We start from the raw sequence: 23,581 nt of genomic DNA, 5'->3' as shown, positions 1-23,581 counted from the left end.
GCGCTCCAGTCTCTTAGTAATGTTCAGCTCTGTTCAGACTGGACAGAAACACTGCCCCATCTCCAGTGATTTCAGCTCTCAATGTTTTTTAGCTCTTAGCAGGCAGGGCAGAAAATTGGTTAGTCTCTAAGGTGCCACAAGTACTCCTAGTCTTACCACAAGTGATTTCAGCTCCGATTGAGCATTTAACATAACAAAGAGGCTCCTAATGACGCCTATTTAGCTCTATTCTTTGAACAGTGGGGAGGAACAGGTTAAACCCTTGATGAGTGCAGTCTCCTGGTTGGATATACCTGTACCCAGCCCTCTTACTTTCACAGGGCTCTGACATGTGAACCCCTGGCTTAACGAGGTTCTTTCAGCTGAAGGTGGCCTCCTCATTTTGGGACAGGTAAAGCACAGTCCTGCTTTCCTCTGTTCCTACAATAATTACAACATTGGCAACCATATTTCACTACCCCTGCATTCAGTAATAAGGAGATTTGTACCCAACACCAGCCAAAGTTGATCACTTTGACACCACCGTATCTGCTGAATATGTAGGCAGAGCAGGAGCAAATGGATTTAAATAAACACAACCAAATCATTCCCCCTCCCAGCTAGTTGTCAGGGAAGCATTCATTCAGACTCTGCTTGCACAAGAAACATAAAACAACGTTCTCAACCAGGGGTCCATGGCCCCCTGGGGGGCTGTGAGCTGGTTTCAGGGGGCTGTGAGGCCCTGCAGCTGAAGCCCGTGCCCCAAGCCCTGGCACCCCCGTGGGGCTGAAACCAGGAGTGGAACTGTGGGGCTGGAGCCCCATCGCTCCCCATGGGACTAAGACATAAGACTCAAGAGGTCATTGTAGCATTCTCCTTGATGCTGGTGAGGCCTCACCTGAATTACTGTGTCCAGTTATGGGTGCCACACTTTAAGAAAGATGTGACAACTTGGAAAGAGTCCAGAGGAAAGCAACAAAAATGATACAAGGTTTAGAAAACCTGACTTATGAGGACAGCTGGCCATGGTTTGTGTTGAGAAAAGACCTGATAAGTCTTCACATATGTTAAGGGCATTTATAAAGAAGTTGATGACCAATTGTTTTCCATGTCCACTGAAGGTAGGTCAAGAAATAATTAGCTTAATCTGAAGCAATGGAGATAGGGTAGATATTAAGAAAAACTTTCTAACTCTAAGGGTAGTTAAGTTCTGGAAAAGGCTTCTAAGGGAGGTTGTGGAATCCCCATCACTGAAGGTTTTAAAGCACAGGTTGAACAAATACCTGTCAGGGATGGTCTAGGTTTACATGGTCCTGTCTCAGTGCAGAGGGCTGGACTTGATGACCTCTTGAGGTCCTTTCCAGCCTTACATTTCTATGATTCTATGGCCAAGGCTTTTGAAATGTGAGTTCTGTTGCACATTGCGTGTTAACAACATCTCTGTGTAAAGTACATCATCCTATAGTGACATTGTAATTTGTCCATCTTAGACTGGAGAATATACTATGCTACAGAAATCAGACACAGATACTTGGTGTGTGGATCCCATGTCAGGAGCCATAATACAACACAGCAGCAAGGATTCAGATGGCAGCCCCCAGTGTAAGTACTGGTATTCACCAACTTGCTGGCTAAACCATTTTGAAACTCAACATTTAATGCCTCAGTCTGACAGGTTCTCTATTACGCAATTGGGAGTTGAGAGGCCTGGTTCTGTTCCTGGGCCTGCCACTAACTTGCAGTGTTCCTTTGATCAAGTCAACCTCCTTAATCTTATGTACTCGATAGTTGTAAATTGGCTTAATTGAGCTTCACTGATGTATATCAGCTGGAGGTCTGGTTCCTGGATTTTACAGTCCCATGGCTCATACTGAGGTATAAATTATGAGGAAGTCTCTGAGTACCATTGAACTTTAAAATCTCCTCCTCCAAAGGGTGTAAAATAGCATATACACAAAATCACAGGAAGTACAAAATGTCATCTATTTACATGGCAATCTGTCGACAAGCTCCAGGCTCGTGAGATTCCACAGTTGCTATGACACCCCAAAATTGTGCCCCGTAGCTCAGTGGAATAGGGAACAGGCCTATTTGGACATCTGGGAACCTTTTATGTTTTTAAAAGATAGGTATGAATCTGTCCCTTTTGCCTGTGCCATTTAGGGCTTTCAGTACATTAAAATACATTTAGTTTTTTTATTAAAAAAATTTCAAGATGCCTTCAATACATCTTGCTACTGGCTGAATAAATCATTACAAATAATTTATTTAACAAATTTTGCTTTTTTTATGTTTGCAAATTGTCCACAAAAAAGATTGTAAAACCCTTGAATTTATTCTTTTCACTGAAATTGTTTGTGAATAATTTCTGCTTTCAGACTGTTCATTATCAGTGGATTATGAATATACACAATTTACATATGCAAGAGTACAAGCTTAGTTCCCAGTTCTGCAAGATCTTACATCTATGTAATTTTACGTACATGGTCAGTCCCATTGAGTAAGAACCAGGCTGAACACTTTGCCCCAAGCTGGGATTGAGTTGATTGGAACTATTCATGAGTGTATGGTTACGTGTTCATAAGTGTTGGCAGGGTTGGGAGATTAAAATTAGATTTTTTGTGTGTATTAGTGTTAATAAATAGAGCTTGTTGGGAATCTTCTAATGAAATATTTTGGTCAGAAAACGCCAATTCGTCAAAACCAAGACAGTTCACAGGAAAGAGTTATAGAATCATAGAATATGAGGGTTGGAAGGGACCTCAGGAGATCATCTAGTCCAACCCCCTGCTCAAGGCAGGACCAATCCCCAATTTTTGCCCTAGATCCCTAAAATGGCCCCCTCAAGGATTGAACTCACAACCCTGGGTTTGGTTTTCATGGATCTCCAGGTTCAAAATAATTAAACAAATAAATCTGGGGAACAAAAATTTGAAATTGATGAAACATTTTCAAAATGATAAATTAATTTTTTTTGGTTCAAAATGACTTTTTGTTTGAAAAAATTAATTAATTTATATTTAGGCTTGACAGAATTTGATTTTTATTTTTTGTATAATTTTGATGGATAATATCAATGTCTATCTTTGATCAAAATTTTAATCAGTCAAAATGTTCATAGTTGCTGTAAATTATGGTGTGTGTGAGTGAGGCAATGAGAGGGCAGACAATAATTATTTAATAACAGTAGATTTTGAAATTCAAAAAGTTAAAGCTCTGTAAAAACACAAATGGTCAACATCCTATGTCAAAGTGTACAAAGTAAATATCCTTAAATCAGACTCTAAAAGGTTCTCAAGCAGCCTTTTTTTTTACTTTGACTATCTGTAAATTTTGATTATTATTGATGGAAATATTTTTTCATAAGTTTGTGAAATTAATGTTGACTGATATTTACTAATAAACAAACTACTCCCTCCAAGCCTCTTTATACTAAAATAAGGATTAAAAAAAAGAATAAGTTAAATATATAAAAAGGTCAAAATCAAAATGTAACATTTTGAAATGATTAAAATGAAACATTTTTTACTGACATGATCCAAAAAAGTTTGATTATTGTTTTGCAAAAAATTTTGAGATTTCAACTATTTGTACCAGTTCAGCCTGGGAATACTCATGGAAAGTGAACACAGAAAGTGCTCAAGCACAGTTAAAGCAAAACTGTTTTAAATATGAACAAATATCAGTATCATCAGTACCGTATTTATACAAGATCCACTTTATGAAGATTCAGATAGCTTGCATATTAATGGTTCAAAATGGCAGCATTTTGTAGAGATAATAAAGTCCCATGTATATCTATACTGATACAAACTTAACTATGGTCTCATGACGATTTGTCCATTATAATCTCTCTGTTTCCTTCAGCAATAGCCCCAAATTTAAAGTACCATTATGGTAAGATGTAGTGTTTTGGACAATTACTGGACATTACTGAGGTTCATTTCTGTAGTTGCTCAGAGTTTCTCCTTTTCTGCTCTTCTTTCCCTTGTAATCAATCTCTTGTCTTTAAAGGTCCTGGTTTCTGTAGTATGCTGAAGTCCAAAGTTCGCTCACGAGAAATTGGCAAAGGATACATCCCTCAGTGTGAAGGGGACAATGGGAACTTCTCACCAGTGCAGTGCGACCAGGATCAGGAAAGCTGTTGGTGTGTCTTTGAGAATGGAGAGGAGGTGCCTGGAACACGAGTAAGAGGAGAAAGGCCAGCATGTGAAAGTGAGTTGTGGCAACAGTCAAAATAACTTTTACACAAGGTTCAGATCCAGAACACGACCCTGATCTAAACTTCCCCAACATTTAGCTGTGTTGAGATTTAAGGTTCCTGTTCAATCTATTATAGAGATTTATTTTTATTTAAATATGTATTTAGAGGCTCCAGCCAGGCTGGGCACATTTTCCAAACTTCCTTAAAGTTCAGAGGGTTTTGTTAGGTTGAACAGGGGAGAGGGCTTTTGGATTCAGTGGCCAATCTTAGTGATAAAGAATAGTCAAGACAGATGAGTCAGTTATGCTAATCTAAGAACCACCCTGAACACTTTGCCCAATACTTGAACTGAGCCCAGTCTCAGCCTGCCCTTGGAGTGAAAAAAATTTAACTGGCTGGGGAAAAAAAGGTGTATTTCTGCAATTTCTACTTTTGGGCTTTGACCAGGATGGTAAAGTATATTGGCCAAAACACTACATGTTCACGGTGTATTTCCTGCATCACCAAAGCCACAAAGATCTGCAATTCTGTCAAGATTTCCAGCATGATTTCAGAGAGGTTTGGATAAACTTAATTTCCAATAACTATAATAGATTCCCCATCACTGAATTGAAGCGGAACAAATTAAACATTTTTCAATAATATGGTCCAAATTGCAATGATAAATTCACAGAAATTAGATCTAGAAAAATCTCTTTACAGCCAGAATTATCCCCTGCTGGATAGTCTTGTGCTCTTTGTTCTGTTTTTGAAATGAATGTTGTTGGTAGATTTGAAAAAAGACCCAACTACAAGAAAGTATTTAGGATTCCCTATGTGATTCTGGGATTTGCAGAGTTCTCCCATATCTAACTATTTCAACACAGGGCTGCTGCAATGTATGTTAGTCACATGGATGAATCCTTGGAAACTTGGAAGCGAATGTACTATATTACATTGCAGCAACAGAGCATTCTGTAGGAGAGATCTTGTGAGAAATCATGACGTTTAGGGAGCCTAGGAAGCCAGGATGCTTTGAGAGCGCCGGGAGAGCATCAGGGAAAGGTGGAACAGCTTTCGACAGGCTCCAGGAAGAGCATGAGTTGGCAGAAAGGACGAGTGGAGAAGATCCAAACTAGATCCTAATTCTGAAGTCCTTTCTCTGTCCTTTCTCCCATTGAAGGTCAATAGTAGTTTTCCCTGAGTATGGGCTGAAAATGGACTTCAGAAGCTACACTCAAAGATGTTGGCAGGTTTTGCATGGGTGCTAGGCTCCAATTTTGGAGGCTTCAATGCCCACTAGGTTTTTCTCCATCTCTAATGGATCCAGGCACAAGAGTGATCAGTAACAATTCATGATTTAGATACTTCTCCAGCCCCAAATTGTTAGAAAGACGTATTGTAAAATCTCAAGAATAGGTTTTCTTGCAAGATTTCTGTTACCTTCTGGTTATGGTCAGGTTATGAAGATACCCTGCGAACAACCTTTCTCCTGGAATTTTGTCACATCTATTTCTGGAAGCGCAGAAAAAAATAATTAAAAAAAGGATAAAAAAACGTTAATGGAATGTTTTTGCACTTAAACAATTTGGTTAGAGTTTAGGATGAAGGTTCAGGGGGTTCTTACATTCCTACAAGTGGCTTGTCCATCCAGCCTGTAACTCCTTGTTGTTAAGAGCTCTGGAATAGGCCTGAGAAGTAGCTCAAGTCTTTATCTCTACCCTGGACATATTTCCAAGATGGGAAGATGGCCTGTCAGCAGATGAATAGTGGGAGAGTACAATAAATCCATATTCCTATATCAGAAAAGACAGCAGTAACTTTCAAGTGCACATTGAATACAATATGGTTTTTATTAGACCAATCAGTTCCATAATAGCTGGGTTCCCATAGCTCATTTTCTGCCTCCATATAATAGAGTTTGATAGAATCCAATATTTTCTTGTTGATGTGTATGTCATGTTAATTCCAAGTATTCTTCATATTCCACACCATCCACATTCCAACTTTCCACTACTGATAAATGGAGTGGGGCAGAAAGAGAGACAGAATGCTCTGAGTAAATTCAGACGCAAGTCCCTGGATGTGACTACTTTTCTAGGTAGATCGTTAAAAGTGCTGGGGAGAGAGAAGTCAACATTCTATTTAGTGACCATTAAGCCACAGGGATGAATTGCCAGTGACGGGATGGATGGTGAAAGGCACTGTTCATTCCTCCAACAACAACAAATGGGCTTCAGACATGTAAGAATGACAACACGCCCTTTCTCTTGTGAGCTGCTGGTCAGACTAACAAGAATGAGGAAGGAGCTGGAGGCTGGACCAAACAAGGAAGTTACTGATTGGGCTCAGTAATGAGGGACCCAAGTTGAAACCTATATATGATACAGAAAATACAAAGGGAGTACAGCCAACAACTCCAAATGTTACGTTCTTTGGGGAAAATTCTGCTCTTGATACACCAGCACACCCCATTAGAATTAACCATACTGGGCCAGTATAGATGAGAGCACAATGTGGCCTGTTGGTTGTGAAAAATATTAGAGCAATACAGAAGACAACAGATTGGTTTTACATTGACCTGTGTGAAGAGCTATTAATAGAGGTTGCCCTAAACGCCTACGATGACAATAGTTAAACTGGTGATGATAGAAATTACCTGTGTTATGTGTTAGAACTGATGGTGTTGTGCTGACGATTGTATTTGTCTCCAGAAGTCTCAGGAATTGCTCTGGGAGTTTGTAAGGCAAGCAACCACCTCCTTTCCTGGCCTCTGGCTTTGGGCTTATGAGCTGATCTGGAATCACTAAGAGGATAGGCAATCTTGCAATGACCTGTTTACTGAGATATAGTACACTTCATTTTTTAAAAAGGTGCAATAAGGGAAACTTGTGAAGTAGCATAAGAGCTGGAAATTAAGACAATGAGCAACTGATATTCTTCTCTTCGCTCCACACCATAATGTTAGGCACTGAAGAGTGACAGGAAGAGGAGGTGCTATGACACAGTTAGTGTTTGGGAAAACAAGCTATATTTGGCAAGCAAATGAGCTTTCTGATGGGAGGTCAAGAGAGCTGGATGAAATTGATATGAAGGCCTTTCCACTCTAATGGCCAAATATACTTTCAAGCCATGCATGCATTAGTCTCTGACTACATCCCAGTCCAATGCCCACTGAAGTCAGTGTAAGTCCTTTCATCGGCTTCAAAGGGCATTGGATCAAGACCATTGACATCAGTGGGAACTACATGCCTAGGTCTAGCACACTGTGTGTGCTCCCCTTGGAGGTGATGAGGGTTATTTGGAGAGTTTATCCTGAATGAATGTTTCATAGTTTTATCTTTCACATGTTCCTTTTCTTCCTATCTTCCCAGGTCCCCAATGCCTCCTGCCTTTCAATGTGTCTTACGTGGTCAATGGAGCACTTTTCTGTGCAAACATCTCTGATCAAAACCAGCGTTCTCAGAAGTGCCAGCTGACTTGTCGTCAAGGCTTCCATAGCGCCTTTTCCAATGCGACATTCCTGTGTGATAGAGAGAGTCGCCGTTGGATCTCAGAACCCCCCCTCTCTCAAAGCTGTCAGAGTAAGTACAGCTGCTACAGAGGAGTGTTCTCTTATTTAACCAGAGATCAATGTTTAGAAGCCACCCATGTTTAGTTCCTGCACCTTCACCAGGGATGATGCAGGGGAAAGTAAATAGATTTAACAGAAGCTGCCCTCATTTTAATTACAGTAAGAGGAGAAAGTAATTAGATCTGTGGCTTCTAATTAAGATGTGCAGTAGGTCGACCTTGCTCTCTGTCTTCATCCTCATCTTCAACTTTGCCTTTCAGCTGCTCCCATACCTGGAACAGTCCTCTTATTCTGTAATAATAGAGATATAAATAGATGGATATTTAATCTACATGCAGATTTTTCTCTGTAAGTGAAAAGACATGGGTGTCATGAAATGGCTCCGATGGAATCACTTGCTTCTGAAAGAACAGATGAGTCCCAGATGTCTGAATCTGGCAGAACTCAAATGTTTATTTGCACAATCAAGTAACTTTGTTACTTCTGTGTCTTTCTGCTGCAATCTGTTCCCTAAGGTTATTGCCATCTTCATTGGCTGCGGCGTGGTGTTTTTGTTGTGTTCAAGAATAAAAATCACCTCGTATCTTGGAAGCTGCATGTGTCGTTCTGAACTCATGTGGCCAGTTCTTTCTTACCACTGGCCTTGACAATGATTTGGACAGAAATGGGGTCCGATCAAAATGTCAAAGCTGAACACTACTGAAGTTTGAGGTAATATGGATCAGATCTGGAACTCAGCTTTGCAGCTGACCCTTGTCTCTACAATAGGCTGGTTTCAAACATTCCTACCCACAACAAAGCACGCACCCCAGCATGCACACACACACACGCACACGCACACGGCCCACCACCCAAAAAATAAAATGAAAAGTTAGACACACTTGGATCTGGATTCTGGTCTCAATCTAAAATTTGATCCATCTTTCACCCTAAGCCTAAGCAGTTGTCTCTCTTTATTTTTAAACATGTTCTGAATGACTTTAGTGTTTGCAGAACAGGGGTTGATGCAAGATCAAAACTTGGCTTGTGGTGTCAATGGCTTTCCTATACCCCTCACCTAGGTAATTTTGAAAGGCAGCTTTGGTACATGTTGTGTCATAAATATTAAGGGTACTAAACACCCTTTTTTCTTTTTCAGAACTCCAGTTATTTCAGAATGTCCAAGCTCAAACACACTTTGAGCTATTGCTGCCTTCTGAGAAGTCCTGCAGCTCTGACTACGCTGGTTTACTGCAGGCATTCCAGATCTTTATATTAGATGCATTGAAGGCCCTTGGTTTCTGTCACATTCAGGTATTTTACTTCTCTTTTTCTGGATGGGTGAAAAAAGTGTGCAGCATCTTATGTTCTGGACATGAAAAGGTGGAGACAAAAAATATGGGGTCTTATAGATAACCCATTTACAGCTGATCACAGACCAAAAATCTCCCAGTGATCATTTAGAGTCTGAATTTTTCCACAGACTTCCAGGACTTTAAACAGACTTTCAGCCACAGAGAAGAGTGAGCAGGATTATATTCTGACTCATGCAGCATCAGCTAACATTACACATTATAATAAATCTCAATGTTAGGACATTTATTTTGATAATCAGGGTCAAATTGACCATTCTTGAATTTCATTTCATTACTAGTATGTTTTCTCATAGGTGGTCTTGCCTAAATGTGCAGTGCAGTGGCTTTCTCCGAACTATGATATGCTTCTCTTATGTTAACCCTTTCTACTGTGTGAACTTCAACCCTTTGTGGAAGACCAGCATAAGGCCTATGCATTGCTTAAGTGGTACATAAACACTATGACAGCCCTTTGCAGAAGGGTGAATTTCACTCCACCATGCATAACAATTATTTCATTTCATACGCAAAATTCCAGTTCTTCTGCTGTCTCTTACCTGTTAAGGTTTCCTACAATATAAAATTAAATCAGTATTAAATATGGAATATGAACCAGTTTGATACTTACAGTATTCCATTAATGCTGCTTAAAATTGTTGCTGTACTGTGGTGGGCAGCTTCAGGTCAAGCTGCAGATTCTTCCTGCTTGATAGACCTGTTCTACTATAACCAGCATGACATTTACAACAATTACCCTACCCGCTCCAGTCCACTCCCACAATACCAGTGAATCCTGTCACAGCTGGGGTGTGAGTGGTCTGGCCTAGTGGGTGGAGACAGAGTTAGGTCTAGTGGGTAGAGCTGCAGCCAAGGATCAGAGCTGGAGTTGGAAGCCAGAAATCAGAGCCAAAGTCAGAAACCAAAGCAAGGTGAAGGAACAGGGTCTGTCATAGCAGCCAGCTGGGGATCTAGCTAGGTGCACAGACAACTTCCAGGTTTCCCCTCCAGTAGCGTGCCTGGACCAATCAGGGATCCGGGGAGCACTGCCAGGCAGGTTCTCTGTGGGTGGCATATCCTGTGGTGCTTGACCCCATGAGGCTCATAGCCCGTCAATCACTACTCTGCCAGAGCTCTTGAGGGGTGGCACTGATGTGGTAGTTTCTCAGCAACCAGTAGACCCAGGTTTTAGCCCCGCACCTACCTAAGGCTGAGATGCGTATCATCAGAAAAGAGAAAAGGTAAGAAAATTCCATGGAGCCTACTAGGAACCTTGCCATGCCAGTCAGATAAACTGGAAATTACTCAGACATGAGGGTGATGGGGGCCGGTTCAAAAACCTTAGATAGGGAGTGAAATCTCCTGTGTGTTGCGTTGTCTATGCCACAGATATTGTGACAAAGGAAAATCAGTTAAGCAGTCTTATTCTGGTACAAGTAACAGTAAATACAATAAGTATAGTAAGCGCAATACATCTTAGAGTCAATATCTGGTTTGTATATAAAAAAGATCTTGGATAAAAATTTCAAAAGCATCCAAGTGATTTAGAAGCCTGAGGTCCATTTTGAAAAGGGACTTAGGCACTTAGGAGCCTAACTCTCACTGAAAGTCCATAGGACTTAGGCTTCTCAATGCATAAGTCATTTTAAAAATGGGACTTAAATGATTCTGAAAACATCCCCTCTTGTCAAATGCTTGTTTTGAGCACAGGCCTGTGTAAATATTCTGCTACAGAGGCAGCAGGGAGGGTGAAAAGGCCGCAAACCTTAAAATCTGTCTCTTTTTAAAAATTATTATTAAGGTAAATACGTTTGGAAACCCGGGCTCAGTTTCTGTTTGCGATGATTCTGCTGTGCTGGTGGAGTGTTTGAGTGTGGACCGACTGGGGGTGAACGTCACATGGAAAGTTCAGCTTGAAGGCATCCCAGCAGAGGGTCTCCCGGATTTACATGATATTGGTATGTCTTTCCCCCTACCACCCGTTGATGTTTCTATTTATGTAGCCTGTTTGGCTGTTAATTCTACTCCTATGCCTACTCCTGGGAGAGAATAATGAGCTTAAAAACTGTCAGGAATGCCAAATGGCATTGGGGGGCAGTCCTGGAATGTTTTTCCCCTCACTCTGAATTGGCGTTGAAGTTTAAGGCCTTCAAACTTTGGCTCTGAGAAGAATCAATACATGCCTATTTTCAGGCTGTGACTACACTATGAAAAGGAATCATGTCTGAATATACTTATTAAACAGGGCTCCACAACCGAGCCTCCCTCAGCTGGTGTTGAGAATTGTGTTTCTGACATGGGCAGGCTCATGCCAGCTGTTGCACTGCACTGGTCATGTCCCCAACAGCAGAAACAGCTGTGTTACATGTGACTTGAGTTGGACTCGGTGGAAGCCATAGTTTGCACCTGTTGTCAAACTTCCTCCCCAATACTGTTGTATTCTATATAGGTTCTTATGCTGCCTTCATCACCATAGCATCTGCGTGCCTAACTCTTTACATCCTAAATCCTGTGTCAAGTATGCACAGTCCATCACTGTGGTTGCTGAGTCAGGTACAGAATCAGGGTAAGGCAATCCTTTCTTGACTAGAAGCTGTGGACACTGCTGGCCTCTACCAACGTACAAACAAGAGACAGAGCATTTATTCCAAGCTCAGGTGTGCCTCATGCTGGCCTGTCTGCAGTACTGTGGCTTTGGAATGCCATTCCCAGCATTTAAAAACCAACAACCCTCCTGCACAAATTCCCTCTTCTAATTTGGGAATTTCAAGACTCCATGTGCCTTCCAGATCGGAACTGAGTTCAAAAGTCTTTAGAACTTGGCTCTGAGTGGAGTGGTTGTGTGGTTACCGTACAATTACACGGTCTGTTTGTGTTTACATCCATTTGGGGAAACATGAATATTAAATTGTTTGCATATGGTGGATCAGCGTACAATTATGTTCAGTTTTATATTCAAGTTTATTCTGAAAAGTCTTCTAGAGTATTGAGAATACATTTTGTCCCTGTCCACGCTACAGTTCCCCCCCCCCCCACTATCACCCACCTGGTCTTGAAATGCTTTTCAGGGAATGATTGAACACTACAACAATACAGATGAAAATATGAATTTAGCCTGAATTGATGTAAAATGTCCCATTTTTCTCATGCTGGAGCTATTCTATACACCTGAATGACTGCAAGGGGAGAAGAAAGGTCAATTAAAGTTGCACCAGCTTCAGTTTCTTACTATTGTAACTGTTCCCTGCACACTCACAGAGAAGCATCTTGGTTCTCCTGTCTGCACCTTGGCTGTACTGTATGTACAGTTTGTGAAGACAGGAAGAATTTTCACCTGCATCCCTGGAGCACAAAATAGCTTCACAAGAAGGTGTTCCTATCATGACATAGTCAGTAGCATTACAAAACATTTCCAACAATTTTTCTTCCTCTCTTCTTTTTGTCTTGAGGATGGCTTACTATCCCACTGGAATCCAAGGACCCAGAAGTTCTTAGATGATTCACTGATCAGAGAATCTAGGGATTCCCCAGTGGCATAGCAACTTCCATAAAACTATTCTATCCACTGTATCAAAGGCTATACAATTCATGATTTAGTTGGGGAATGGTCCTGCTTTGAGCAGGGGGTTGGACTAGATGACCTCCTGAGGTCCCTTCCAACCCTGATATTATATGATTCATATAAAGCGGTGACTGCCATTTGACTGGCAGTTCTACAATGACATGGAGGGTTACTATTTGATGTATACATGATGTCTCCTGTCAGAACCTCGTCTGTTCTTGTCTTAACTTTGAATCTACCAATTTCTTTATTCTGTCTAGAATAATACGTGTAAATACCTTACTTGGGATAAACAGCAATTGAATTCCCCTCCAGATTTTACACTGACTGAGGTTTCTTTTCTTTGGTAGCTTCATTATATAACCATTTTCCCATTTGTTTGGTATTTTTTCTTCTTCCCATATCTTTTGTAAGAGGCCTTTCAAAATATTTACTGTGTTCAAGTCATTGACTGTACTCTCTATTTCTGCTCTGGGGCTAGGACTTAATTTGACATCCAGATCTTCTCCTTCTTTTGTACCTGGGGGATTGGTCACTGACTTGCTATTTAGTAGTTGACTAACGTACTGTCTCCGTGTATTTAATTGTTCTGATTACTTTGTTTTTAAGTTGCCCTTATTGCCTTTAATTGGTTGGTTGGTATTGTTTTTCTTCCTGACAATTGTCTAGTGATGTTGCAGAGTGTTTTCATGTCATTTTGTGCTACAGTGATCTATGCATCCTCTGCCATTTTGTATATAAAGTCTTGTTTGTCTTTCCTAACACTCTTTTTAGCCTCTCTTTCTTTATGGCATATTCCTCCTGGAGTCACTGTATCTGTGTTCTTGTTTTTGCTTGATTTAGTTTAATTTTCTGTCTTTCTTCTATTTTCTTCCATGTATCCTTATATAACCATTCATTGCGATGTTTATTCCTGAATCCCCAGTGCTTCTTCACATGTTTTAGTGAAAGTTTTCTTTACCTTTTCCATTTGTGTCACCATCTCTCTTCTAGGTATATTTGAATTGAGTTGGATTGAGTTTGTTGAACTGAGCTGTGTGTGTGTATGTCTAAATTTCCTTAAGTTACAGATCATATTAATATGTTGCAGCAGTCCTTAGAACTATTATATTAACAGATTCGTAATTTAGTTTTATATAACTATATATATATATAGTTACAAATCTGTTAATATGATAGTTCTAAGGACTGCTGCAACTTATTAAAATGATCTGTAACTTAAGGAAATTTAGACATGTGCTTGGTGATTTGATTTTCTGTTGCTTTCCTACATGAGAATTCCCTCCAGCTGTCATTTAGAGATTATTTTTCTTCCGCTGCTGTAGTTTTTTTTACTGGAAAATTCAGAGGGGTATCTGCATGTGTAAGAGACTAAGCTGTTTGTTCATGCTTTCAATTATTTAGAGAATTTTTGGCAAAATCATTTGCAGAGAGCTAATTGTTATATGGCAAATTCCAGTTACCTGCCATTGATCTCAATATTATTCTTTATGTCTGGGATTTAACACAACTGTTGATTCAATGTGTATCTCAACATTGGAAAAATGTATTGGTAAAAATTAAAGGAGCTGTTGCAGTGAGGACATATGCACTTGGCCCTCTGTTGCCCTAGCATAAGATCTGTCCATATGAAACACTTCAACCATAAGTGAAACTTAAGTGGTGCATAAGCCTTTTGTAGATCCTGTGCACGTGCGTGAATTTCATCCACATATCATAATAACTTATGGACTATGGATAAGAAAGTGGGGTCACCCATACACATGTGCTGCAGGTATAGAGTGTTCTTGCAGAATAAGCATAATAATACTACAGTCTCTTCAGTGCAGCCATCTGTACAGAGTTGCGTCATTAGCTGCCTGCACCTAGTTGTGAAATTTTCCCACTTAGTTTAGCCGGAAAGATACTCCTAGGTTACAGCACATAGTTGGGAAACTAGACACAGAAGACTGCAGAAGTACAATGATTGATTTGAGTTGGCTGCTCTGCTGAAAATAATTTTACTGTAGGATGCACGCTTTCGCATACCTAACTCTCTGTTTATGCACATTTTGCTGTCTTTGAAAACCCAGCATTCACAGTCCGGAAGCTGTCGTTCCATTCAGGAGAACCCAAGTACAGTACAAAATGTACTCCCTGGGATGCTTCCTGTTTGCTGTATTACCACCCTGGGCATCAGTTATAGCTATTCGGAGGCCATTTGGAAGCTCTCAACTTGCAAATTCATAGCAACAAAATCCATGAACATTTCAAATGAAGCCATAAAGCTTCTCAGCAAGGGTTAGCAAACAAAATCTCCTTCAAGAGCCCTGCTCTGTCTCTCTTCTGGCCCATCCAAACCAAAGAATCCACAGTCTCCTTACAGAAGCAATAGGATAGCCAGGTTGTTTGGTCACAGAATAAAGGAAAGGGAAGGATACTCGCGTTCCCCTGGAAGGCAAGTCTCCAATTAATCTTTATCCTGAGCTACAGGGCAGAGGGGCTTGGTCACCTCTGCACAGGTAGGTATCCAATCTGGCGCCGCAGGGCAGTAGAGGCTGGTTGCTACACTGTTAAAGGTCAGGAAGTTATTTGCCACTCCCCACCCCCGCCCGAGTGTGATCTGGCTTCTTTTTTTATCTCCTTCCTCTGAAGCATCAGGGATGGCCATGGCTGGAGATGAGTCACTGGCTGGGGTGGGCCAGCACTCTGAAGTCTCACCAAGCATTCTCTGTCTCAGGAGCTTGGCTGGCTGGTTCTTGTTCACATGCTCAGATTCTAATTGGTCACCATATGTGGGATCGGGAAGGAATGTTCCCCCAGGTCAGATTGGCAGGGACCTTGGGGGTTTTTCACCTTCCTCTGCAGCATGTGGGTGTGGATGACTTGCCAGGGTTATCCGGATATATCTCACTTAATTGGTTCCCTGACACTGCAGAAGCCTTGAGCATTGATGCATCTTGGTCCCTCCTATTCTTTGCCTGTGGCACATAATAGCTTAGTCTCCTGTGGGCTGTAATACTTTGATCTAATTTTGGTTGTTGGGTTTAGGGTCCAGGTGCTGGGTGGTGGAGGTGGCCTGTGATATACAGGAGGTCAGTCTAGATGATCTAGTGGTCCCTTCTGGCCTTAAACCCTATGACTCTATGATTCTAAGAGAGAGAAAGCAATATCCACTGAAACAATGTGTACAGGTTAAATCTGATGATCCAAACCTCAACTCTCTGAAATTCATGTTATCCTGAACTGGATTCTGTGTCCCAAATCTGATAGAAGACTAAACATTGAATTTTGTTCATCTGAAATGCCAATTACCCAGAGGTGTTACTAATGACTGGTTAGTGTTTGTATTAAATAGCACCAAGCACCCCCAACCAGGTTGGGGCCCCACTGTGGAAGCATTATACAGATGTCTACACATCAGCTGTCCCCTGAGGCATCTGGAGAATCTGAATCTATCTGTACCTTTTCTATAAAGCTTATCAGCCTGGTATTATTTTTTTGCATCTAGATCCAATATCATGTGTGCTGCTCTATTTCTTTTTCCTTTAGAAAAAGCAATTGTTGGGGAGAATCTCATTGGACGCTTTGTAGCACTGATTGAAAGTGGTGGCTTTGTGCTACACTTGGACTCCAAACGGTTCCCAGCCAATACATCCATTCATTTCCCCCGAGATGAAGATTTTGACCTATCTCCCAGTGTTCAGCTCGGATGCAGGAGTGGATTTCGAAGAAGTTCATCTCTTGGGAGAGCAATCCCAAATTCCCAAGGATGTGGTATGTTCCCTTTTGACTTTCCCGCCTTTGTTGCTGTGAGTCAGCGCAAAGTTACAGTTGGAACATTAACAAGCAACTTTCATTGGCACGCTTCTCCGGTGTCCGTCTTTAGCTGTGGGTGGGATGTGTGAGGCACCAATATGAATTCAAGGCCCTCACTACTCCTGTGCTACTCTTGCTATCCCTAAAGTGCAGTTACACTCTGAAAAGTTTCAGAGTAACAGCCGTGTTAGTCTGTATTCGCAAAAAGAAAAGGAGTACTTGTGGCACCTTAGAGACTAACCAATTTATTTGAGCATGAGCTTTCGTGAGCTACAGCTCACTTCATCAGATGTATACCGTGGAAACTGCAGCAGACTTTATATATACACAGAGAATATGAAACAATACCTCCTCCCACCCCACTGTCCTGCTGGTAATAGCTTATCTAAAGTAATCGTCAGGTTAGGCCATTTCCAGCACAAATCCAGGTTTTCTCACCCTCCACCCCCCCACACAAATTCACTCTCCTGCTGGTGATAGCCCATCCAAAGTGACAACTCTTTACACAATGTGCATGATAATGAAGTTAGGCCATTTCCTGCACAAATCCAGGTTCTCTCACTCCCTCACCCCCCTCCAAAAACCACCCCCATACACACACAGACTCACTCTCCTGCTGGTAATAGCTCGTCCAAACTGACCACTCTCCAAGTTTAAATCCAAGTTAAACCAGAACATCTGGGGGGAGGGGGGGGGTAGGAAAAAACAAGAGGAAATAGGCTACCTTGCATAATGACTTAGCCACTCCCAGTCTCTATTTAAGCCTAAATTAATAGTATCCAATTTGCAAATGAATTCCAATTCAGCAGTTTCTCGCTGGAGTCTGGATTTGAAGTTTTTTTGTTTTAAGATAGCGACCTTCATGTCTGTGATTGCGTGACCAGAGAGATTGAAGTGTTCTCCGACTGGTTTATGAATGTTATAATTCTTGACATCTGATTTGTGTCCATTTATTCTTTTACGTAGAGACTGTCCAGTTTGACCAATGTACATGGCAGAGGGGCATTGCTGGCACATGATGGCATAAATCACATTGGTGGATGTGCAGGTGAACGAGCCTCTGATAGTGTGGCTGATGTTATTAGGCCCTGTGATGGTGTCCCCTGAATAGATATGTGGGCACAATTGGCAACGGGCTTTGTTGCAAGGATAAGTTCCTGGGTTAGTGGTTCTGTTGTGTGGTATGTGGTTGTTGGTGAGTATTTGCTTCAGGTTGCGGGGCTGTCTGTAGGCAAGGACTGGCCTGTCTCCCAAGATTTGTGAGAGTGTTGGGTCATCCTTTAGGATAGGTTGTAGATCCTTAATAATGCGTTGGAGGGGTTTTAGTTGGGGGCTGAAGGTGACGGCTAGTGGCGTTCTGTTATTTTCTTTGTTAGGCCTGTCCTGTAGTAGGTAACTTCTGGGAACTCTTCTGGCCCTATCAATCTGTTTCTTTACTTCCGCAGGTGGGTATTGTAGTTGTAAGAAAGCTTGACAGAGATCTTGTAGGTGTTTGTCTCTGTCTGAGGGGTTGGAGCAAATGCGGTTGTATCGCAGAGCTTGGCTGTAGACGATGGATCGTGTGGTGTGGTCAGGGTGAAAGCTGGAGGCATGCAGGTAGGAATAGCGGTCAGTAGGTTTCCGGTATAGGGTGGTGTTTATGTGACCATTGTTTATTAGCACTGTAGTGTCCAGAAAGTGGATCTCTTGTGTGGACTGGACCAGGCTGAGGTTGATGGTGGGATGGAAATTGTTGAAATCATGGTGGAATTCCTCAAGGGCTTCTTTTCCATGGGTCCAGATGATGAAGATGTCATCAATATAGCGCAAGTAGAGTAGGGGATTTAGGGGATGAGAGCTGAGGAAGCGTTGTTCTAAATCAGCCATAAAAATGTTGGCATATTGTGGGGCCATGCGGGTACCCATAGCAGTGCCGCTGATCTGAAGGTATACATTGTCCCCAAATGTGAAATAGTTATGGGTAAGGACAAAGTCACAAAGTTCAGCCACCAGGTTAGCCGTGACATTATCGGGGATAGTGTTCCTGACGGCTTGTAGTCCATCTTTGTGTGGAATGTTGGTGTAGAGGGCTTCTACATCCATAGTGGCCAGGATGGTGTTATCAGGAAGATCACCGATGGATTGAAGTTTCCTCAGGAAGTCAGTGGTGTCTCGAAGGTAGCTGGGAGTGCTGGTAGCGTAGGGCCTGAGGAGGGAGTCTACATAGCCAGACAATCCTGCTGTCAGGGTGCCAATGCCTGAAATGATGGGGCGCCCAGGAGTTCGACCGCTATTCCTACCTGCATGCCTCCAGCTTTCACCCTGACCACACCACACGATCCATCGTCTACAGCCAAGCTTTGCGATACAACCGCATTTGCTCCAACCCCTCAGACAGAGACAAACACCTACAAGATCTCTGTCAAGCTTTCTTACAACTACAATACCCACCTGCGGAAGTAAAGAAACAGATTGATAGGGCCAGAAGAGTTCCCAGAAGTTACCTACTACAGGACAGGCCTAACAAAGAAAATAACAGAACGCCACTAGCCGTCACCTTCAGCCCCCAACTAAAACCCCTCCAACGCATTATTAAGGATCTACAACCTATCCTAAAGGATGACCCAACACTCTCACAAATCTTGGGAGACAGGCCAGTCCTTGCCTACAGACAGCCCCGCAACCTGAAGCAAATACTCACCAACAACCACATACCACACAACAGAACCACTAACCCAGGAACTTATCCTTGCAACAAAGCCCGTTGCCAATTGTGCCCACATATCTATTCAGGGGACACCATCACAGGGCCTAATAACATCAGCCACACTATCAGAGGCTCGTTCACCTGCACATCCACCAATGTGATTTATGCCATCATGTGCCAGCAATGCCCCTCTGCCATGTACATTGGTCAAACTGGACAGTCTCTACGTAAAAGAATAAATGGACACAAATCAGATGTCAAGAATTATAACATTCATAAACCAGTCGGAGAACACTTCAATCTCTCTGGTCACGCAATCACAGACATGAAGGTCGCTATCTTAAAACAAAAAAACTTCAAATCCAGACTCCAGCGAGAAACTGCTGAATTGGAATTCATTTGCAAATTGGATACTATTAATTTAGGCTTAAATAGAGACTGGGAGTGGTTAAGTCATTATGCAAGGTAGCCTATTTCCTCTTGTTTTTTCCTACCCCCCCCCCCCCCCAGATGTTCTGGTTTAACTTGGATTTAAACTTGGAGAGTGGTCAGTTTGGACGAGCTATTACCAGCAGGAGAGTGAGTCTGTGTGTGTATGGGGGTGGTTTTTGGAGGGGGGTGAGGGAGTGAGAGAACCTGGATTTGTGCAGGAAATGGCCTAACTTCATTATCATGCACATTGTGTAAAGAGTTGTCACTTTGGATGGGCTATCACCAGCAGGAGAGTGAATTTGTGTGGGGGGGTGGAGGGTGAGAAAACCTGGATTTGTGCTGGAAATGGCCTAACCTGACGATTACTTTAGATAAGCTATTACCAGCAGGACAGTGGGGTGGGAGGAGGTATTGTTTCATATTCTCTGTGTATATATAAAGTCTGCTGCAGTTTCCACGGTATACATCTGATGAAGTGAGCTGTAGCTCACGAAAGCTCATGCTCAAATAAATTGGTTAGTCTCTAAGGTGCCACAAGTACTCTGAAAAGTGACTCTCTGCAAAGGGCAGCATTAGATTCTGTGTCTGACCCTCAGACTTCATCTGAAATGTGCTCAGTTTATAAATAAGAAGATCATGTTTTTGGAAGTTCAGCCTGGTATCTGAAAGTCAGGGGAGGCTCTTTCTGGCTTGTGCACCACCACTAGTAATGAAGGCTCTGCTAAAACGTCTGGTGGTGATGCATGAACCAGAATAGAATCCAGCTCACTGAGCAGCTGCAGAGGTGCCAGCAGTCCTGGGATCTTGTATTCCTGGGCAAAGTCCCAGGCAGCTGGATGAGCCAGTGCAAGACGCAGATGGAAGTTCTCTCAGCCCCGGCCAATACACAACCTAATTGCAGCTCTGCCCCCTTATTCCCCTGCTGTTAGGTTTCTGTATCTCCTTCTTTCCTGGACACTGACTCACGTTCCCCCTAGTTCCCCTTCCCTTAGTGACTTTGCTCCTTCTGTCATTTCCCCCCACTATTCCTGCATGCTCCAGCCCTCCAGAAACTCTGACCCCTCTCCACTCTCAATGGCCCATTGAGCCCCAACTTCCCCAGGGCCCACATCTCCCAGCTGGACAGAAATTCCTCAGAACTACGGGGTAAGAGCAGGGACAGCTATCCTCTGGTACAGGAGCAGGAGATGGGGTTGGCCAATCTCCTGATGCAACGATACTCTTGGTGTGGCAAACTTCAGCATTGCCTTGCTAATTTTTGAAAACTGTACTGACCGTGAATAAATTCATATGAAGACAACCTGCCAGAATAAACTTACAGTGCTCTGTTTTCATTGGGAGAATTCCCCTATGGGTGGCATATTACAGGGGCAACAAAAACACTGAAAGCTGCTTGGTGTCACTATAGTCAAACAATCTGACTGGTATAAACACGGTGAAATTCACCCCAGTACAGAGAGCCTATGCACAGCTTAACTCCCACCAAAAGTCTGTTTTTTGAGGGCTGTGAGTGGTGCAAAGAGGTGAATTTCACCCAGAAGGAGCACATCTGCAGAGTGAGATGGTGCCATTCTGCCACAATCCTTTGTCAAACCCCAGACACCCTTTGTTTGCTTTCCTGGAGCCTGAAGGGAGTTCACTGTTATGTCCAAGAGCAGAGAATAAAAACAGTTATGCCCTGGCTTTACCACACCAGATAATACCGACAACATCTTTAGTTAGTTTCAGTCCCATATTGCTCCGTTTAATGTTCTTTATTAAAAAAAAAATCGCAATGCCTTACAATGCCAGCTAAGTAGCTGGCCTGAAAACACAAGTTGGAGTTTTTATTTTTAAAGTTCTGAACATGCTGCAGCCCTCTGATGCTTTTTATATCTTAAAGAGGAGAAAAAAACCAACAATAACAATAAGTAACCAGATGATAAGGAGTGACGCTCCTACCTTGCTGTCAGTGGGAATACTGGCAAAACATTTCTTTTTCTTTGTTGTTTTAAAAGTTATATGAATTTTAGTGCTGGTGAAAGGTTCTGGGTTGAAAGCCCTGGTGTCTGGTCTACACTATAAAGTTGTAAAGCTTTCACTACAGGATAGTTAAAGCAGTACAACCCCTCTTATGGTGGCTATAGTTGTACTGGTATAAAGATGCTGTTATACCTATTCATGTATGGGAAGAGGAATAAGCTATCCTGATGTAACTGCATCTACCTTAGGGGTTATACCAGTATGACTATTTTAATAAAAAAAAATTCACACCCCTAACCAAAGTAGTTATACTGGTACAAAAACTGTGGGTTTGTCTTCACTAGGAGAAAATGTGTTCCTAACTCATGTCAGCTAACATGTGGTCACCTAAAGTCTATGGGGAAGCCTAGGATCTTATTAAAGGGGAAAAGGCAAAATGCCACATTTATTGTGGAATGCAGAAAGAATCATAGTAAGCAATTATAGTTATAGCTATAACATTCCATTCAATTTCATATTTATTCACACATTCATTCATACATACACACAGGTTCTTCAAAGTTGTTTTCATAGTTACTAGCCTTAGAGTTGCTCATGCCAAGCCACTGGCCAGGTGGCCTGGACATGAGGAGGGAGCAGGGCCTTGTCAGATGCTCATCTGTTGCTCCTGGAAGTTGGTTTGCAGAATCAGACCCCAAAGTTCTCACTTTCTAGAGTCCATTTTTATAGGAATTTCTCCCTATGCCAGTCTATGGGAATTACTTCATCATGCTGTTGCTGAATCATTCTGCAGATGGCACATTCCTGATAGCTCCGTGCTGCTAGATGTTGTCTTGTTCTTTGGTTCTTCCATCCTTGAGGCTGTTGGGTGGATTCCAGTCTGACCCCCGGGGGTCCTCTGGTTGTTTCCACTTGACGCCTTCTTCAGCCAATGGACACTGGATTCTTAGGCTGACACCTCCCTGATCATTCAGTTATTATCCACACCAAGCACTCATCCATATACATCCTCTATCTCTATTTTAATCACAATTGTTAACAAAGCGAGATAAATACAACAAAAGGGTGGGGAGTCTCTGGGTGCTGTTTCTGTTGTTACAAAGTATCGCTTTGAGTCTCTCTCTGTGTGAGTAGTTGTTACAAAGTATTGCTTTGAGAACAGACTCAGTTTTAGGACCTACTAACACAATTAGCAGCTTGCAAGTTTCACACAGAGAGGGAGAGAAACAATAAAAATAAGAGACCAAGAGACGTCTTAATTAGCGATACCCTGGAATTTAAACTATGGGGAATCAAACTCATTTGTGATTTTAATACAGAACTTCTTTAATATGATCCAACACTGGAAGTTGCTACAATCTTTTAGTCATGGGTGTCAATTTTATTCTGGGGGAATGTAATCAAAATATTTGGACAGCCTGGACTGTACATCTCCTGGGTTTCAGAAGTCTGAGTTTTGCTCAGCTCAGCATTCTGCAAGGGACTGACAGACCACCAAGCAAACTTAACTTGGTGTTAAGGTAATTTTTTGCCGTTGAATTTAATGGAATTCAGTGCACAGAGCAGGAGGACTTTTAAATGTAGTGGACCTTTTATACCTATCATGTATAAATACTACAGAAAGTGAAGATCAGGAATATGTGTTAGCTGTAGCATTAAAAGTACAATTAATTTTGATGGCTCCTGTTTTGTATTGTGGTGATCCTACCAAACTTGAGAAACGGTCAACTGCCTTTATAAAAGAATGTCTTAATGGGCTTATGAAAGAACTGTTGAGTGGGGCAAAATGCTTCATGGTCCAGCTTTTATAGGGATTTTATTTTCTAGTTCTTAGTCTAGAAATGCAGCTGTGCCATTACTTGGTGAAGCCAGTAGGTCATGGCCTAGGAGTCTCTAAACACAGGTTTTAGCAGGTAGAAACTCCTGAGTTCTTATCCTGATTCTGCTATTGTATGTTGTTTATGGTTACTAACTATTAAGCATCACAGATATGCCTTATGGCAAGTCATTTATCCTCTCTGGCTTAGTTTCCCCATACGTAAAATGGGGATGATGATAATATTAATAACTTATT

The 23,581-nt window shown here is 41.9% G+C and overlaps 1 protein-coding gene across 1 annotated transcript in view; it reads left to right on the top strand.

Moving 5' to 3' along the window:
- Positions 1 to 23,581, top strand: part of TG (thyroglobulin) — a 209,669-nt gene that overhangs the window by 30,206 nt on the left and 155,882 nt on the right. Inside the window, exons 15-20 of the mRNA XM_077811405.1 lie at positions 1,470 to 1,581; positions 3,994 to 4,194; positions 7,537 to 7,746; positions 8,875 to 9,029; positions 10,869 to 11,025; positions 16,161 to 16,385. Coding sequence (XP_077667531.1) covers positions 1,470 to 1,581; positions 3,994 to 4,194; positions 7,537 to 7,746; positions 8,875 to 9,029; positions 10,869 to 11,025; positions 16,161 to 16,385 — 1,060 coding nt within the window. The remainder of the gene's footprint in view (positions 1 to 1,469; positions 1,582 to 3,993; positions 4,195 to 7,536; positions 7,747 to 8,874; positions 9,030 to 10,868; positions 11,026 to 16,160; positions 16,386 to 23,581) is intronic.

Source organism: Eretmochelys imbricata, chromosome 2 (assembly GCF_965152235.1).
Source record: "Eretmochelys imbricata isolate rEreImb1 chromosome 2, rEreImb1.hap1, whole genome shotgun sequence".
Taxonomy (NCBI): Eukaryota; Metazoa; Chordata; order Testudines; family Cheloniidae; genus Eretmochelys; species Eretmochelys imbricata.
The sequence above is the reverse complement of the archived record's forward strand: the minus strand, read 5'-3'. Positions and strand labels throughout refer to the sequence as shown.